A 19,555-nucleotide genomic window follows, 5' to 3' on the forward strand; every position below is an offset into this window, starting at 1 on the left:
CTTTAAGCATGGTTAATAGATAATCTGCAAATGCTTTGTTACAAGATACCTGTACACTGAAGATTTCCTTCTCCTGTGGTTTCTAGGATAACATTCTTACACCTCTCATGTTTTAGAGACCTGCACAGTGAAAGCAGCTTTTTCCATTCAAGTGTTATTGAGCGCATCAAAAAGAGCAAACCAAAAGTTTACATGTTTTAGATAATTTCGTTCCCATACAGGAAACAAGTATTAGGTAAGTACAACCATTACACTTAAAGAAAAAAAGTGCAAATCAGCAAAGTTAAGAAATTAAGTTCACAGTTCATTAGGAAGGTGACATCTGCCAGTGACTGGGTATACATCCATTGTTCATCAGAAAACCTAAAACGCAGCAGAACAGCCACAGGTGATGCCTAAGGGAAGATTTATCAGGACAGAGTATCTGCTGTCTTAAGGCACAATTAACATTTTCCAAGCAGTTAAGAACAGGCATTCCCTACTGTATCTTTGTGAAAAAGTGTCTGAGAAGTGGATACTAAAAGCTAGGCCATATGTATCACATAAGCAGTTGGTGACAGTAGAAGGAGGCAGTTGATATTCCCTTCTCAGAGGCAGCAGCTTTTCACAGTTGGCTTCCCAAAGCAGCATGGCTTCAGAGGCATCCAAAGTGATCTCACATCTCCGTTTGTCCTGGACTGTTTGTTTCTTCTACCTGAAGCTGCAGCCAGCTCCAGTCTAGAGCCTAAAGAATAAATGGTCAATGTTAGCTTACAGTGCTTTCTCTAGAATAAAGGCAAACCATGTTAGACTTTGAAAAAATTTACTGTAAACAAGTTGGTCAATATAATTTCCTGATAAGCCATGTGACTGCTATCAAGGAAATAACCTACTTGCACTCTAGTATTTTACAATCTTTTTAATATTCTGCATCACTAAATAAAACATCCCTGCCCACCACTGCACTGCCACCCCATGATGTTAAATTTGCATGCAGTTTTGCACAGCCAAGTGCTTTGCCCCATCCTTTACTGCTCAGCACAAGTTCCCAGTCTTGGCAAGCAGAGTATGTCAGTCAGAAGATTATCAGGGAACAGGTGCTTCCTGTCCCTGCAGCTCCTGCTCTCCCCTTGTCCAGGAGTAAATTGCAGATGTTAATTAGCTATATTAGTTGCAGAAGCAGAACTTTGAAGCCATGCACTTGCCCAGTCCATTTATAGAAGAATGAATACATTACCAAGAAACTCTGCTCTTGATCCTTCATTGTGTCGTGCATCACATTTTCTAGTTGGCTACAAAGTTTCCGGGATTCCAGCAGTAGCTCCTCACTGAAAGGGGCAATTATCACACTATTAATTGCTGTGACAGTTTAAAGAGATGCTGCCTCTATCATCACGAAATATTTCTGGCAGAGATGCTGCAGAACACTGAAGTCAGTCAGGTCACAGGCCTGTAATTCATACTGCAGCTTGAAAAGTTGGTGGCAGCCCCTGAATTACTACACAGGGGAAAGGAAATGTATTCCAGGATGGGATTGGGTTCTCATGTGGAACCACTGTTACTAGACAAAAAGCTTATAAACTTAAGGATGGAGCAACATGCAAATAAACAAAAAAGGTGTCTCATTCCAAGTGGTGAGCCAGTTGATTTAAGGAAGCCAGAACTACACATTTGGCTACAGCCACCTCCTCAAGGATACAGCTGAGCTACTGTGACCTCACATGGCAATGCTTCAACAGCTCCTGCTGGCAGTGTACTTCCAAATGAGCCCAACCACCTCAGATTAAAGGAAGTAAACAAAAAAACCCCATTATTACTGAAGCAGGGGGAAGTGAAGCTATACATGATTCCCTGCTTTTTGTAAGGAGTATCTGCAAGCCCCAGGAAGTCTGAGTACCAAGTACACCAAGACTGCTGACAACACAAGCTGGACACAAAGTGTAAAATATGAGAAACTCTGTGTGCCATTATTTCATAAAGCCCAGCTTTGTAGTGCTGGCATGAGCAGCTCCAGACTTTGCCTCACCTTTTTCTTACAGAGTCTGATAAATTGTATGTTCCAGAAGGGACCTGCAGCAGCAGCTGACCCGAGCTACCAAGACGTGATGTGTTCATGCTCTCTGGACTGCCAGTAACAGGACCACGTACTTTACTCTGAAGAAAACACAGAATATTCAGAGTGCAATTATTTCCACTAGTTTTCAGCAGCCAGGAATATGAGACAACCTGGAATCTGGCCTTAATATAAATTCAAAATAAATAGGATATACTCAATCTACTATTATTTCAGTTATCTATGCTACAAACCATATTCTTGGGTTAAAGTGGAGTTTTTCTTTTACTTACACAAGCAATTTTCAGCAAGTTCCACAGTTCTTTCTGTCGCTTCTCCTGAAGCCTAACAACTGTTTCCTCATCTTCACTCATCAGAGCCATCACCTTCTCCACTCTGGGGAACAATTCCAATGCCTTCTGTTTGCAAACTACAGTTTTACTATAAAAAAAGTAAAAAACTAATCAGATCACATGTGGGCCACTGCAGTAGGAGAATATTCCTGCAGTTACTTATTTCCTGTAACACTGCAAGATCTCATTAGCTGTATGCATTGAGTTTTAAACCTTCTCTCAACAAAGCTCACCTGAGCTGAGCATAAATGACCCGAACTTTTTTTTCAAAGGTCTGGATTGCCTGGAGGAGCAGTCGTACTATTTCCTGGCTGTCACCACTGGTCCTCTGATCTGCAATGACAGTCAGTATTACACAGAAAGGTAGGTTTATAGGACACAGAAGGGTCTTAGTGGCTTGTTTCCACTACTGCTTCAATCCTCAAGCATCCAAAGTTCAGGATGTGCAAGTTTGAGTGGGATGAATTACACTGAATTTTGGCCACCTTCTTCAAAATGAAAAAACTTTAAATGGAGAGTTGGGGCTGCATCAAAGGAACAGCCATGTCTTTTATCCTTCCTACACAGAAGCAGCAGCATATGCTTGTGGCAACAGCCTGCTCTGAGAGGAGCTCCAGAGGAGTTTTGAGAACACTTTACAAAGCACCAAGAAAGGAAGGCTGGCCTAGTGTGAAAATGACTCCCCTCTTGAAAAAAAGGCAAGTCCAGGAGAGCCCATGTGCTGCCAGTGTCTGGGCAGGCCTAGAATGCAGATCATTTTCTCAATGATCATTGCTACATCTCCAAAGTTAATATCCACAAAAAACAAGCTGATCTTGAGCTAAAGGGTCTTTTACCTCTTGGCTTCTCTCTCAGTCTTCGGTACAGCTCTCTGGCTTGTTCTTCTCTAGAATAAAAAGGAAAAAAAAGGATTTCCAAAGAACCAAAATTAAGAACAAATAGTTTGAGAACTCATCTTTTCTATGCCTGCCACTTCAGACCAATGACAGTTAGTCAAAAGCCATATTTAGTGTTGAAGTCATCCCAGTCCCCCATAATTTGGGTGGAACTAACAGCCCTTTCATTGTCCTCTAGTCAGAGGAAACTGGAAACACTCCTGCATCTGAAGCTCAAGGCAGTTCAACTCACAAATCCTCTAGTGTTCCTCCTTGTTTACGACCTAGTGGGCTTCTCTGCAGGTCCACAATGTCTGTCTGCAGGGCCATCATCCTCTTCACCAACTGGTCCACATCATCCTCCTGAAAGCAGGGTAGAACATAAGCAACAGAACAGTCTCAGAGACACTACCACTCACACTGGTTCTTCCTTTCTCATTTGTATTTCTAAACACATATTTATTGCTGTTTGCAAGACACAAACAGCGGCCTTGGCCAAAGAAAAATGAGAATATGAGTCACTTCAATTCAAGGAAATTAGGTCGGTGCTCTTAGATAAAACAATTTCCAAGATATTTTTGGGGCTTCCCCAAGATCTCCCTTTTCCCCCTAAGCCTCACAACAGAATAAGCTTCATGTATGTAGTACTAGTAATGGACAAAAATGGTGCCATGCAAACCAAGGCAATGTGAAATCTGCAATCAGTCCAAACACAAGGAGTTTCTATTTAAGGCAGGGACAGTGAAGAAAACGGGGGAGGAGGGGAGGGATAATAAAAACAAGCCTCTTTTCTTTATGATAAGCAGATAGATTTAGAAACATACCCGCCCACAAAGCTCCACAGCTTGCTCCATCTCTTTCCAGGCAAACAGCAGCTTCTCAGAAGCTACAGGAAGCAAAGAAGAGTGACTGGCTTTCTCAGGTTCACAGAGAAAGGGCTAAGTGTTTTTGTGAGGATAAGAGGCATGAAAGGAACTGTTTTCCAGATGCTATACTCACTAATTCCAAACTCAATCTGCTCTTTATACTTTTCCAGATCGATCTGGATGCTTGTTTTAAAGAAGTCCAGCTTTGCTTTCAGCTGCTGAGAAAGGGAGGCCATTGAGTTCTTCATCTTCGAGAGGGTGCTGTTGTAACGCAACAGATTCATCCTGCATGGACAAGAAGGTCCTATTAGCCTCCAAAAATAAAAATCCACCAGGATGCCACTTACATCCACAGCAGATACTTGAGATAGCAGTGAGGACAAACGCAGTTGTGCCAAAGGGCTAACTCAGCTTTTCATTAATTGCTTACAGCTCCAATCATGGGCTTCCCCATTCCAACAGGGTGCCATTTGTGTCTTCCCTTTCACCAGAGCACAGAGATAAGTACTTTAGAGACAGAGATCAGTATTTTAGAGACAGAGATAAGTATTTTAGAGACAAGCCACCGTACATGGCTGCTCGCTGGCCCTGCTGAAGCCTGTTGCAGTCCTCTTTCAGCATCCGGATTGTGTGCCAGATCTGACCCCACACCTTCCTCAGCTGGAAAAAGTGGAGGTTCTTCTTTGGATCCTGGACTGGAAACAGAGGAGGTGGGGAAAAGGGAAATGTACATATCAACATGAAGATGGAAGGTTGTGTTATCACAAAACAGACCAAAATACTGCTCCTTTGAGGGGTCTGCAAAGCCTGGAGCTGGATAACCCCTGTGCAGTTCCCCCAGTATATCAAAATCAAACACTTCCTTTATTCAGTTATTCTGATAAATGGAATGAATGACAGTCCATTTTACTGCTTCTTGATGCAAAAGCTCCCTCTGCTCCTTGTACATGACACAGAACACAGACCCTGCTCTCAGCACAGACCCCCCTTCACATTCATGCCAGAGAAAGTCCTTACGGATGCAGTCAACACTTTCTGGGTGAGGACGCAAGGCCACCTGAGCCTCATAGGAAACCTTCTTGTTGTCAAAGAGGAAGAGAAGGTCTGTGTCTGCAGCTGCAGTATCATTCACCTGCAGAAGACAAAAGACCCAACTGGGTTTTCTCTGGAAAAGCAAGCCTTGTAACACCATAAACAGAACAGTCCTCGTAGCTAAACTCAGAAATACCAAAGGCAACAGGGTGCCCATGCTACAATGGCTGTTAGGGCTGTGAGGTTACCATGGCAACAGCATGCCAAATCCTGCAATCCCAAAATGTGAGCAGAGTCTTCTGATTTACTCAAAAGTAAGAAAGGGAGTGTCCAGACTCACCTTGCTATCAGCTGTATGTTTAGTGACCAACTTCTGAGAAAACAATGCAAGTCCTGCTTCCTGCAGTAGTTCCTGGTCTTGCTCTGGAATTCCTGTATCTGACTGAATCCTGGCCTTCACACTCTGCAGAGTCTCTTCCTCTGTCACAGGGTAGGTGTGCACAGTTCCCGTAACCATGTTCAAAACATGAAGCAACTACAAGAAGAGTAGCATGGCATGAGAAAGGCTGAAGATGCATTGCTCATGTTAGAGCAGAGATTGAGGGACTGAGACAATGACCACCAAAAAACTGTTCAGAGCACTTGGCAGACTCAAAAAGTCACTCTGCAGTTACTTCCTAACACTATGGCAAAGTTCTTGTCCTCCATCAAGTGAGAGGTCACACAGCAACTAAATACCTTCAGCTGTAGAATCCTCTCTCAGAATATGGAACCAAGCATGCACAGAAGCTATCCACTACTCCTAACAAGCTCAGGGAGTATTTGTCCTCAAAGAAGGAAGAGAAGAGTACCTGTCACTGACAGTCAGAAGACAGTTCTACAAGTTTCTGCCTCACTCTTCCTCCTAAGTCTATGACTCAAGACTCTCCTCTCACAGACTACAGGCAACTACTCTCTGGAAAACTTTTCAGGGCAATATGGAGCCATTGCTTACCTTCAAGTTCAAAATGTCATCCAAAGCTTTGAAACACCCATTGGGTCCGTACGTAGGATCTGTACCTCTCTGACGTGGGTGCCACATTAACATGAGCTGCAGCCATTTCTCCAGCCTCCCAGACAAAACACTGAGCAATAAAAACCAGAAGGAGGTCAGAAGAGGCAAAAGTGCATTTGCAGTAACCATATGGCCTGTTCTGTGTGGGAGGACTAACAAAATTCCCCCTCACTTCTCCCTCTCACAAATACAATGTTTAGAAGGCAGAAACCAAGAGTTATAAGAGACAAGACTGACAAGTGACAATAGTACTGCCTGTGTCATGCACTCAATTTATTTACAGATTAACACAGTAAGGCATATAATATAATCTTGGTCCTTTTGCAGAAGAATCAGTTTATCTCAGCACAGCCATTTCCAGCACTCACCTGTTCAGATTGTTCGGGCAGGGCAGACTGCTAGAAAACTTGACTTCTCCAGATAAGTCCTCTGAAACAACAATATCCAGCTCACTCTTCTGACGCACTTTTGCATGCCTAATGTAAGCAAGCACAACGGTGAAACAACTGCCTGCCTTTCCCATCCTGCTGTTAGTAGGCTCTTAAAGCTGCTCTTGACAGACATAATACAGATGCCACTTTGGTTTCTGTTATCTGCCCTGCAGGAGTCAGCCCTTACCCCACAGGGCAAGTATCAGGAATACTGAACTTGCTCAGGGGGTCAAACTCCTGTGAAGGGGGTCAGAAGGGCAAGGAACACAGGGATATTATCCTCAGCATGAAGGGACCACACTTCTACTTCCTGTAAACAGGGAAGTCACACCATGCCCAGCATGGTTCACTCACCATTGCACTGGCTGCCAGTTGGGCAGGAATGGTCGGAAGCCTGTAATGCACTCGAAGGCAAGCGTGCCAAAGCTCCAGTAATCCACTGTCACTGTGTACTTCTGCTGCTCCAGCAGCTCTGGAGCCTGAGAGATCACACACATGAGACAAAGCCACCCAGCTCTGAGCTTTCTCCATCCCTTAACATCCCATTTGTAGAAATTATTAAAGACATTACTGAATGCTGCCTCACACATGCTTTGAGACCCTCTTGGAGTGAGCAGCATTCCTGGTTGCTGGCACTCCTGCTTATTTATAACAGAAGCAACTAGCAGAAAACCCACTGTTAGCAAAAAAGCAGTCACCTTTGCTAGCTTCAGCACCACAAACACACCACGTACCACACAAGCACTTCATCCCAGCCCAAAGCTTGATAACAGTTAATTCTACCCCACTAGAAAGCAGTAGCTGCTCTTCTGGCTGAATTCCATTCTTACCAGGTACTGCAGAGTCCCAACAAAGGACGTGCACAGGCTACCCTGATCCAACTCCTTAGCATAACCAAGGTCAATGATTTTGTGTATTAACTGAAACACACAACAGAGAATAGAATGCTACACTGAAGTCCTGTTAAAAGCACATCATACAGAAGAAAGAAAAGGTTCAGCTCTTCAAAGCTACATCAGAAAGGTGCCAGTGAAGAGACAGAAGTAGAAATGGGAGGCTACTGTAAATTCCTAAAACCACAATGAATTTGAAGGTGTCACAGCACACTTAGCAGTTATGCATCCAGCTCCTTCCAATCTTAGATTAATCAGTATGGTCTGGCTCTTTTCTTAATAGTTGAAAGTCACAATTTCAGGTGACTGAATTTCAATTTAATAGATGTCTAATACAATGTCTCATCTCAGCTGCACACAGAATACTGTTCACCTGACACAGTGACCTGAGACAGGTGTTATCCTGGGCTGAGAGCTCCTGCAGAGGGACCAGGTAACTGCATACATGAAGCACATGCATGTTCCTTGTAAGCTTACTTGTCTGTGCAGGCAGAGACAACTGCTTCCTGCTTACCCTCTGCTCTCCTTGCTGCAGCACAATGTTCTCTGGTTTCAAGTCTCTGTGGATGATCCTGTTCTCATGAAGGTATCTGAGAGCAGAAGCTGAGACACAGAAAAAGCCAATTGTAAGAGCATAAGTAACAGTACCTAGCACGAGCTCAGCAAGGATTCAGCTCTATCTAGTAAAAAGCATGGCTTTCACATCAAACCTTGTACAATCAAACACTAAGTGCAAGGTGGAAAGTTAGCATCACAGAACTCTGGACACAACTGAGTTCTCTGTCTGGGTGTTCCCTCACATCCTTTCTTTAAACTGTAGTAACACTGGCTAGATTCTAGTAGGCAAGGACCTCCCCAGACTCCCAACACTTTTGGTAGATGATGAAGATCACAAAAGGTCAGTCTAAAATGGAGTCACTGAGGTCACTGCTGTGTATTTGGAGAGTAGATTCAGGACTGAAAGGATTTCCATAGCCCAGACAACTGAAGGTATTGCTACCACTTACCAATGTCAGATAACAAGATAAGGATAGCTTCTTCCCGCAAGCCACAGCAATTCTCCAGCTGGTTCAGGTACTGCAAGTAAGCAACACAGAATGCAGTCTTTCCCTCCTCTATCCTGAGTGAGGCCCACAGTCCCACCAATTCTCAGGGATGCAAGAAATTTCAGCAACAGCAATAAAATTCTCCAGAAGCACAAAACTCCATGGACTGCGACCTGTGGTAGCAGCAATTACAGCTTCGTAATTAAAACAGCCTTGGTTTAACTGCATGGAAGGATAAAGGAGGAGGTGAAAGAAATCACTGTCATCCCATTGTCATCCTTCTGTTTGTTCCACCCCTCTTTGCCATTTCCCCTGTGCCTGCCAGTATCAACTCCAATCTCAGGCCTAAGGTCTGTGTTTTAGCTGTGGGCAGATTATAGCAAAGGTCAGAAAAGCCTTAGGATTAGAACTACCATGTGTTATTTATTCCTGTGACAGGCAGGAGTTAATCACTTTCAGGAAGGGTACAGCCTACAGATGCACCTGCCCTACAATGGTCTTGGCCATACTCACATACTGTTGCACATCCCTTACACATCATTCTTGATGTGCAAACTCCTCACAGTGTCACTTGCATCCAAAAAAAATTAAAAAAGAGTTTCACAAAGCACTTAAATCTTCAAAAGCTGAACATAATATCAAGGACCAAGCCACCAACACCTTTGGATGCCATAATTAGAATTAGGAAGCATAAGGATGTGAAAACAAAGGTTTTAAGGGAAAACTTCAGTAGGATAAGATCAGAAGCTGATCCATTCCTTGGTTACCAGCCCAGGGACCTCACCTTACGGAGGTCTCCACCTTGGCAGTACTCCATGGCCAGCAATGGCAAATCATTTGGTGCCAGCTTCTGCATCCCTTCAGGGACATCGCGGGCAGCCACCACATTGGGATGGTTCAGTCTGCGGAACAAAAATTAGCCAAGTACACACGATGCTCTGCAACTGCTATACAGCTTCACGTGCTCCTGAAGTCCTACATGGTCACAAATCCTTTTAGAAACTCAATTAGTGAATTCTAAAGATTTGCATCTTTCAGGATCTAGACTCATTCCAACATTCTCACTCCTGGCATTTCATGTGCAAGCCAGTGTGTTTCTTCGACACCCATGCACTACAGATCTGCCCAGAAGGAACAGCAACAAGCCTTGCAAAGGAGCGCAAGACATCCTGCTGCCACCGTCTAGAAAAGACCCAAACTCCAATCACACCACAACACCCGAAAATGTTCCTCCAATACCCCACGGGACTGCCCCAGCACAGACATTAAGTCGGGCAAAGCAGCGGCTGCGGGCACGGCAGGAGAACCAAAGACGGCACCGTGAGCCCCAAGAGCCTCACGCAGCACAAGGCGAAGTCTCTTTAGGCGTGAATTTCCACAACCTTGCGGCCGGCAGCTCCCGGAAGGGGATCCCCGGGCGGCCGCAGCCTCTCCCTCACACGTCCCTCAGCGCCCTCCCGCTCCGCGGCCGCCTCCGCTCCGCGCCCGGCCCGCCACGCGGGGCTCGGCCCCACGGCACCCGCCTCACCTCTTCATGATCTGTATTTCCAGCGCCCAGCGGTCGCGGTTGCGCGGGCTCAGCTCCTGCCGGCACTGCTTGATGGCCACCTGCTCGCCGGTCTCCTGTGGGCGCAGCACGGGTCGGGCTGAGCGCGCGGCCCCAGCCGGGGCGCCGCGGGCCCGGCCGCCGCCCTACCTTGTTGTGCCAGCGGATGACGTTGCCGAAGCCGCCGGTGCCGAGGCGCTCCCGCATCTCCCAGGGCCCGCAGGTGAGCGGCTGCAGCGCGGGCGGGCGGCTCATGGCGGGCCCGGCTCCGCTCCGCCGGAGCTGCGCTTCCGCCTCCGGAGCGAGCGCCGCCCTCTGAGGGGAGCGCGGGGCCGGCGCTCGGCCCGCCCGGCGCCGCTCCGAGCCGCGGCACCGGGGCTCGGCGTGCGAGGAGAGGGCGCCTCGCGGGCTGTGTAAGTAGAATCTAAATCGCGGAGTGACCGTCTTCTTCACGCAGCATCTCTGAAATCTGGCAATCGGCAGCGCGGGGTTTGCTTTTCTCACCGCGCCGCCCGAGACAAAGCGCTGTTCTGGGCATTGCATGGGGTTTGGATGCTTCGTCCTCCCCGGCTGGCTGGCATGAGGCGCTTTAAAATGCACTTTAATGCACTTTAATGCCGCTGCAAAGGCGCGCAACATTACGGGATGGAAAGTGCGCTCCGAGATCTACCACATCTCTGAAGTGCCCTCTTTTTGCAGCCTGAGATGATAAATCATATCTAAAATTCTCCTGTTGTACTCCTGGTAATGCTATAGAAACTGGACTATTTGTGCCTTTTGCTTTGAACAAATTCTAAAGCAGACAAACAACAAAAAAAAAAAACCCAATGACAAAACTATTAAAAAACCACAGAGTCTTTCTCCATATTAGCCTTGAATCTCAATTTATGACTCAGCTATCATATTTCACCAGCTGTATTCCAGCTGCCTTCTCTGGCTTTATATAAACAAAGTCTGAGCTCATGATTTCTGGAAATAGTTGTTTTCTCAAATAATTGGGTTAGCTTTCTGCATATAACATGGATGATAAAAAGGTGATAGTGTGGGCAACAGTGCCTGAATACTATTAAAAATATTTGGAACTTCTGGGCAATCCTAGAGACTGGAAATTAAATTGTATTTTCTTGCCTGTATCTTGTGCCTGCTACTCTGTCACACTCCCACCTCTTGGTTTGTAGAGGAGGTATTATATTTTAAAAGGAGGAGAGAAAATGGATTTGTTCAAAGCAGGGGGAGTCCACCACATCTACATCACACCTTCACAGTCTCCCACTGGGGATCAGTGATCCAGGAAACACCTTCTCAGTTTCCTCCAGACATAAAAGAGTGTGCTTTAGCTTATCAGGTTTCTAACTTTATCAAGTAAAAGCACATCTGGGTCCAGCCTGGCAGTTTCCCCAGGAAGACCAGGATAGTTAGACCAGACAGCTGAGAAGTGACGGGTTGAAAATGTGTAAAAAGAACTTCTGTAATTTAAAACTTTCATTTGAAGTTACGCCTTGAACTCCATTCACACTGTAAAACTCCTTTGTTCAACACATCTTATTTTTGTCTCTACAGATAATTTGAGATTTGGATCTGATGGGGAAAACACTCAGAATGGAGGGCAAACTCCCCTGTCTCCTTGTGCTGGTGGGAGCAATCATGACTGCCCAGTGCCAGGTAAGGGACTAATGCATCAAATAATTCTCTTGCCATCTCCCTGTATTTTCAGCAGCACTTCCTTACCGTTGACTCCAGCTGTCTGCATCAGGCAGAAGGAGAATCTGCTTAGCTCACTAGAAGTCAGAGGAATAAATGTTACATCTGAGTGACAAGCAATCACCTGGTAATCCGTGGCAACTGAATGATTTACAATTCTTGGGAACCCATCCTGAGGTACTAGAGGCACTTTTCACTGGACTGTCTGACAAGAGGGCAGACAGTTCCTCAGAGCTTCCCTGATTTACCTGCCCTCAAGAGAAGGACTGACTCTTTGAAGGTACTTGTTGTCTCACATTTTTAAGAGAGCAGTTACTCACAGAATTAACCTTCTGTGCTTGCAGGGCTTACACATGCGTTTCAAACGAGGAGCCAGACCTAGAGGTAAGCCAGGCTAACTAAAACCATGTTAGCTGGAGCAGCATGAACACGGGAGGGGAAAGCAAATGATGTTGAAGAAACAGAGCCTGAAAGCTTTTTGTCATGGTTATGTGGATGAGTGATTCAGAAGCCAAAATACCAGACCATTGATACCATCCACAACAAAGTTTTCCCCTCTCTCTGCTCTTCCTGAAATAAAAAGAGGCCAGTCAATAGTGGAATAGTACATCTGGCAGCACAGCAGAGAGAGAGATGGGACAGTTGTGGTCTGAAAAGGTAAAAGGGCAACCCATTAGACAGATGCTCCCATCACAGGTACTTTTCTCCTGGAAACAGATTAGAATTTGCTCAGCCAGGTCTTTTCCCTGAATCTCTAAAAGAGGATTTCCTTTCTCTGATTGCAGCCATTTGCACAGATCATTCATCTGCAGAAATTTACCAGCACAGGGGGACCTGGCTGAGGCTTTCAGGGAGCAGAATAGAATACTGTAGGTGTGACAATGGTCGGAGTCGCTGCCACGCTGTGCCTGTCAGAGGTATGTATGACAAAGAAAAAGGAAATGGTGACAGATTGTCCATCTAATCATCCTAAAGAAGAACTCCGCAGTCAGGGCCACGGTTACTGCACAGAAAATTTATCTGGGAATAGTAGAGGATAGAAATGAAAACAAAACCAAAGAAAGAATGGAAGCATAAAAAGGCTGTAAGAACATGGCAATAACAGGTGGGTAGGGAAAAACAGAACAGGCTAAAGGAGACTGACAGGAAAACTAAAGGTGTGTGTACATTGGCAGCTTGTTGCTTCTGTGAAATCTAACAGTATTTCCTGACTTTTGCTTATTCCACAGTCTGCACTAGAAATAAATGCTACAATGGGGGCCAATGTTCACAGGCATATTATTCCCCACAGCTCTTCATCTGCCAGTGCCGCCAAGGTTTCTCAGGGAAGCTGTGTGAAATAGGTGAGTATACCACATCAACTGCTGTGAGCAATGATGTTAGCTGTGCAGTGCACAAGGATGAGGTACCCAGAAGCTCCTGCTGTAGGCTAGGCTCTCTAATAAGTTGGGTTTTTTTTAATTCTAAAGCTAATACTACAGAGAACTTTAAGGACACCTGGGTTGTTTTAGGTGTCTCTTAACAAAACTGTGAATTTTGCAGCTGAAGACCTTCATGTACACTTACAGTCTGCCTGACAGAGCATTTTCACTGACTTATTAGACAAGACATCTGAGAGCCAAGTTTAAACAGAACAGAGACCAGGGAAGCTGTCTGGGAAAGAATTTGGATGCTGTCCTTACATTTTCTTCCCTTTTGTTTAGATACTGAAGCTAAATGCTACGAAGGCACTGGAGTAACATATAGGGGTACCTGGAGCATGACAGAGAGTAAAACTGAATGTTTAAATTGGAATAGTGGTGGCTTGGTGAACTGGATGTACACTGGCCAAAGAGAGGATGCTGCTGAGCTGGGATTGGGCAATCACAAATATTGCAGGTGAGGGGCTGATGGCACACAGGCCAGAGCCACAGGAATCAGCCCATTCAAAGAGCCTGGAGCAAAAGAATTGTTCCCTGCTTGGAATCAGACTACAGCACTCTGCACTGGTGCAGATACTGGGCAGCCCTTGAGCAGTAACTGCAACATCTGTAGCCATAGCTGAACTTTACATTTTCCTAGTCTGGATGTTTATGGCAGACCACAAAATGCAAGTATCTCTCACCCCTCAGTCTTTCCCTTGACCCTTCCCAGCCCTCTCTAAACTCCAGTTTTAATTCAGTTTCCTATTGCTTCAAATTCTGGTCAAAACTGTAAAAACAGAGTGTTTCCTGTACATGAGCTAAACTGCACAAACATGATGTCCAGTCCTGCTGGCTACTTGCCATCTCATCTCCACCTCAATGTACTCCACACTTTTATAATTAAAATAGGAATTCTAGCAACTTCTGACAGTTCAGTCCACGTCTTCACTGCAGAGCAGAACTAAGTTAGCAAAGTAGATGGCCTACATGACACTATTGGCAGTAGCTTTATAATGATGCATAATATTGTGACTCTTTCAGAAACCCAGATGAGGATTCCAAACCTTGGTGCTATATCTACAGAGGGGGAAGGTACACCTGGGAATACTGCAGCGTGCCCTCCTGTTCAGAAGGTACATGCAGGGGTTGGGGACAGGACTTTGGAATTTCCATTATTCACTGCATATATCAGGGTTCTCTGTGAACTTGGGCTATTTCTGTAGTCTAAAAAGTTGGGACTGTTGTGTTATATCATATTTAGGCTTTTAGTATTTATGACACTGAAATAACGAGATACACAGAGGTAATATATAGATGCCTTGATAGAAATCACACCTAGGAACAACTGACAGGTTCACATCAATCTGTTAATGTGCAGCTTTCTTGTTGAAGCTAGGAACATGAACTGCAGATCTGGAAGAGGCACAGATTACCGTGGCAGCCACAGTGTTACCAGCTCTGGAGCTACCTGTTTGAAGTGGAATTCTGGAATCCTTCTCAGCAAGCTATATACTGCTTGGAGAAAAGATGCTTACCAGCTGGGCCTTGGTAGTCACAATTTCTGCAGGTATGTAGTTGGTTATAGAATTAAAAAAAACCCACCAAACTGCCTTGCAGTACTCTTGGGTCACAGTCTGACACCTTTAGGTCTCTGTAAATTCTCTGCACATCTGATAATAAAAATAGCTCTTCTCTCTGCTATGCTGCAGGAATCCTGATAATGACAGCAAGCCCTGGTGCCATGTCCTGAAAGGAAATCAGCTCACGTGGGAGTACTGCAATGTGCCTATTTGCAATTTGCCTATTTGTAAGGATACCAGCACTCCTTCTCTTTCTTTGAAGCATTACTGTCCTGCATGTCATCTGTATTAAAGTAAGATCTAGAGAGAAAAAAAAAAAAAGCTGTATTACATTCAAGCATCTTCTAGTGAAAAAAGAGCTGGGGTTAAACAAACAAACAAGAAAAATTTTGTGGAGCAGAAAGAGATTCTGTAGCTCCACTCTCACAGAAGTGCCAGAAGGGAAGATTGCAGAAACGGAGAACAGGAAAGGCAGGGTTTCCTTACTGTATTTTTCAAATCAGAATACAAGTTTCCTAGGAAACAGGGGTGAGTCAAATGCTAAGCAGTTTGTGGCAGGCTGCCTCAGCACGGACTGGTGACTAGGAGGCTCTTAACCCCAGCTCAAAGCAGGAGTGCCTGAACAAAAAGCCTGTTTTTGGGTTTGTCATCCACAGCCACCTGTGGCTTACGGCAGCGCAGAGCACGCCAGTTCAGCACTAAAGGTGGTTCCTATGCAGAAATTGCAGCTCACCCATGGCAAGCTGCCATCTTTGTCAAGTATCGCCGAGTGCCTGGAGAGCACTTCCTCTGTGGAGGAGTTCTGATCAGCTCCTGCTGGGTTTTGTCAGCTGCTCACTGTTTTGAGGAAGGGTAAGTTGAGGATTCGGTGCTATCTGTGGGAAAAAAGTCTGGAAAGTAGAAGAATCCAGTCTAGCTTTACTGGGAGGGTAAAAGACTTGGAAAAAACCCTCTTTATCCCAGTAAATCTGCACTAAAGATTATAGTTAATTGTGCTGAGCATTACAGAGAGGCATTTAATTGGGCAAACTAGCAGGATGGCATTAAGGTACTACAGGAGATTATCAGATACCTTGAGAACAAAGTTGTCAATACACAAAGCAGAACCATCTGAAACTTGAGAACAGCAAGGGGCTGGCAGAGGAGCTTTGCCCTGATGGCAGTAAGCACATAGAACAAAAATGAAGAAAAATAGGTCACTTTGAAGTCAAACTGCCTGGGTAACAAAGTAGTAATAGAGCTAAAATAAATTTAAAAAAATTAAAACAAAAAAAGCAGACTTTCCAATAGCACATCTTCAAGGGAAGGGTTGACTGTAGTAATACAGGAATACAGACTCTCTTTGCTTCAGCTTTAGTACAGATCAGCTGAAGATTGTGCTGGGTAGGACTTCCCGAGCAACTTCTGAGGAAACGGAACAGAAGTTTCAAGTGAAGACCTACACTGTGCATCAGAGGTTTGACTCAGAAAATTTAAACAATGATATTGGTAAGAACTTCTCTGACTTTGTGACTGGAAGGTCGTGGTTGGCTCAAGTTTGTGATGAATGAAGTGGGGCTATTTTTTCCTTGTTCAGCTCTGTTGCAGCTGAACTCAGATGCAGAAGAGTGTGCTGCTGAAACAGGCACTGTCCGTGCAGCCTGCCTCCCCACACCAGAGCTGCAGCTGCCTGACTGGACTGAGTGTGAGATCTCTGGTTATGGCAGAAATGAAGAATGTAAGTAGAATATATATCTCTGCATGTCCAGAGCTTGAGTCCTCTGCCCTTAAAGAAGTCAAGCCTTTAGCATCACTGAATGTGTCATGTATCATATTGGCTTCTATGAGCACTACAAAATGTATATAGGAGTTACTAAAAATCAAGTTTTGCTCTAAGTTATTCATCTCAGTTTTGTCAGTTGTAGGGTTGTTCTGTCAGTAGTAGTCTTCCTTGATACTCTCCACAGTACAATGTTAAAAAGCTAGGATCCTGTTTCATACAGTTAAGGCATTTTCATAGGCATTTCCTGTGAGTTCACTTTGATTGATAGAAATATGCAAAGATGACTTATCCACCCAAGAAACCTGGCAGTCTTTAATTTGGAGCTTGCATAAACCTCTCTAGCTTGCTGAAGAAACAGTATTGTTTCTCAACTAGATTTAAGCTGTTCTGATTATCAAAGTGGAACACCCAAGATATAAAAAAAAACCTTTCACAAGGAAATTTTAGTTTAGCACAGAGCTACTTCTGTTGACTCTCCCCTAAACTATGGACACAGAATTGCAACTTTTAAAAAACATATATATGCACATACACAAGTATATATACATATTTATATTGTCATTTTTCTTCCAGTTTCTCCATTCTATTCAGAGCACCTGAAGGAAGGCCATGTCAGACTGTTCCCAGCCAGTCGGTGCACAGCACAGTATCTAGACAACAGGACAGTTACAGACAATATGTTATGTGCAGGAGACACAAGGCACCTTGATGATGCCTGCAAGGTAAACCCAATTCTGTTTTCTTTTCTTTTCTCTGTACTTTGAGCTAATTAAACAAAAAGCTTCAGAAAATAGTTTAAAGAAGTTATGCATTTGCCTACATGGCAGCTCTAGTAGACTTTTGATGAACAGAACTCGTGGCTCCTCTTTAATTTCTCTTCCCCCACCCCTCACGGAGGAGAAGGCAGAGAACACTTAAACAATCAAACCAGAGCAACACAGACTGAAAATCCCAAATACAGGAAATACCACAAAACTGAACAGGAAAACCCACCCCAGCATTTCCTAGTATTTTCTGTTATGTGAGCATGCAAAACACTCAGCAGGAGGTTCTGTAGAAGGAAGGGGGTGGCCCTCTACTGAAAAGTAGAGAAAAGAAGAATAAAGGCTGAAAGGTGGTAGAGAGCAATGACATGAGGAAAAATGAAGGTGTGCATTCAATCCACATCCTTTCTGTTTAAACAGCTATTTAATAATTTTGCTTTAGTGTTACACACAGGAGTATAAAACCCCTTGGATCTTTTTAGCTTGAATAAGGGCCTTAATCTCTTTTTTCCTTTCAATACTTTATCTGTATTTCATAAACGAGCTCCATACAAAGTTAGACACTTTAGTGTTACATTTTTCTGTGTCTATCCCCATAAGAGGAGCACTGAGGGAGTCTGGAACATAAAAGTGACTTAGGTAAAAGAGCTCTTGATTTGTGAGCATACTGCATAGGGTATTTCTGTAAACATAGCCAGTGGGGGTGGCAAAAGCAATGCAAAACCAAAGAAAGATTGTTACTAATCTGGTGCTTCTCTGCAGGGTGACTCTGGAGGGCCTCTGGTGTGCATGAAGGATGATCGCATGTTTCTGATCGGGATCATCAGCTGGGGAATCGGCTGCGGCCGCAAAGACATTCCTGGTGTTTATACAAACGTGGTTCGTTATCTTGACTGGATTCAGGACACCATGAAGCTCTGAGAAGGAAAAATGAACCCTTTCCAATCTTGTGACCATGCCCTCAAAGCTTCCTTCTGGGTGTTTTAAGTATGCTGACAGGGCTTTCTGTTTGTCCAGATGCTTATGACTTCGAGTACAACAGGAAGACAAACTGCAATGTGTGGGAAGGGCATGTTCTCATAATACTCTCCTTATTACAGGTTATTAAAAGCTAATCATTCTTTTCTCCAACATCACCAAACTTTAACCCTGCATCAAATCACATAAGTACAATAAAAAATTAACTCTGACCCTGAGTGAATAAACCAAGAGAGATCATGCATCTCTTTAGCAGCTGTATTGTTTTAGGAATGGGTGTGAACTGAAGGGGACATTTAATTTCCTGAAAACTTCATCTCCCTCCTTACTTGGCTGTACAATTGGAAGACATTAAGCTCTGTCCTTATACCATTTGACTTTGCCAATTTAAGCTGGTTTCAATAGAAGCTGGTTCTTAATAGAAAGAAAAGCTGTAGGCATGGGCTGCTTATTCCCAGATTAATGTACTACTTACTTCTTCAGTTTGGAACTGATTAATTAACCAAGTTTGAGCTTAAATTCTCTGAGCAAATTCAGGATGGCTTAATTATTAGGACATGTTATTCTTTCACTTGGTTTTGCTTCTGGTAATAGAATAGGTAAAAATTTTAACACAGACTTGATCTGCCACAGAATCAATGCATATTTTTTGACTATTAAATTTCTATGGTTATCATTTGATATGAAGCAAAAGTTCTCTTCTGTGCAGCAGGGCAAAACAAAGGACAAGTGTATTGGTAGCTGTTTTAAGTGCCTGCTAGATTTACATCCACAAGGTCCTTTAAAAATCAAGGGTACAAAGCCAAAGGACAGAATCAATACTTTAGGAGCAGGAAGGTGATGAGGTATTTAATTGTCTTCATAATCCAAGCACTGCCCTTAGCATGCTACCCAACCCAGTAAACAAAAATGGTTCAGCTGCATTCCTAAAGACATTTTCACTTGAGGTTCTAGGAAATGCTCAGCACTCCTCTTGGGAAACACTAATTAAAATTACCAAGAAAGCAATTAGTTTCAATTTTTCAGACAGCAACTTAGTCCCAGGTTTACAATGCCAACTGCATAAAGACATTTATCTCCCTACGGCACCCACTATACACAATCAAATTGGCATAATTTACATTCCTCCTCAAACACCAACTTTATTTCTTATAAAGCCTTCACAAACCACTCTGAAATGACACAGATAACATGTAAAAATTAATTTTATTGATGCCCTTGTTGAAGGTTTTGTTTGCA

The 19,555-nt window shown here is 44.1% G+C and overlaps 2 protein-coding genes across 3 annotated transcripts; one reads left to right on the top strand and one right to left on the bottom strand.

The window, feature by feature from the left end:
* Nucleotides 1-187: 187 nt before the first annotated feature.
* On the bottom strand, nucleotides 188-10,433 carry IKBKB (inhibitor of nuclear factor kappa B kinase subunit beta). Its single transcript, XM_064400563.1, has 21 exons — nucleotides 10,279-10,433; nucleotides 10,111-10,205; nucleotides 9,367-9,484; nucleotides 8,544-8,613; nucleotides 8,051-8,139; nucleotides 7,474-7,563; nucleotides 6,998-7,122; nucleotides 6,581-6,688; nucleotides 6,153-6,282; nucleotides 5,499-5,693; nucleotides 5,144-5,258; nucleotides 4,698-4,821; nucleotides 4,260-4,411; nucleotides 4,085-4,146; nucleotides 3,514-3,623; nucleotides 3,222-3,271; nucleotides 2,619-2,718; nucleotides 2,326-2,473; nucleotides 2,006-2,133; nucleotides 1,217-1,307; nucleotides 188-724 (listed from the first exon to the last, which is right to left on the bottom strand). Exons 1-21 carry the CDS (start codon nucleotides 10,381-10,383, stop codon nucleotides 656-658), a joined length of 2,274 nt encoding a protein of 757 aa, XP_064256633.1. The 5' UTR covers nucleotides 10,384-10,433; the 3' UTR covers nucleotides 188-655.
* Nucleotides 10,334-18,560, top strand: PLAT (plasminogen activator, tissue type). 2 transcript variants are annotated; one of them, XM_064400565.1, is made up of 14 exons: nucleotides 10,334-10,351; nucleotides 11,689-11,790; nucleotides 12,174-12,213; nucleotides 12,615-12,746; nucleotides 13,059-13,172; nucleotides 13,533-13,707; nucleotides 14,274-14,365; nucleotides 14,625-14,799; nucleotides 14,942-15,039; nucleotides 15,469-15,664; nucleotides 16,164-16,300; nucleotides 16,389-16,529; nucleotides 17,148-17,296; nucleotides 18,101-18,560. In XM_064400565.1, the coding sequence occupies exons 2-14, from the start codon at nucleotides 11,710-11,712 to the stop codon at nucleotides 18,257-18,259; spliced, it is 1,689 nt and encodes a 562-aa protein (XP_064256635.1). In that variant the 5' UTR covers nucleotides 10,334-10,351; nucleotides 11,689-11,709; the 3' UTR covers nucleotides 18,260-18,560. The 2 variants fall into 2 exon arrangements, with proteins under 2 accessions (XP_064256635.1, XP_064256634.1); XM_064400564.1 differs by lacking the exon at nucleotides 10,334-10,351 and adding an exon at nucleotides 10,404-10,541.
* The last annotated feature ends 995 nt before the right edge of the window (nucleotides 18,561-19,555 follow it).

The sequence above is a fragment of the Passer domesticus genome, chromosome 28 (genome assembly GCF_036417665.1).
Source record: "Passer domesticus isolate bPasDom1 chromosome 28, bPasDom1.hap1, whole genome shotgun sequence".
Taxonomy (NCBI): Eukaryota; Metazoa; Chordata; class Aves; order Passeriformes; family Passeridae; genus Passer; species Passer domesticus.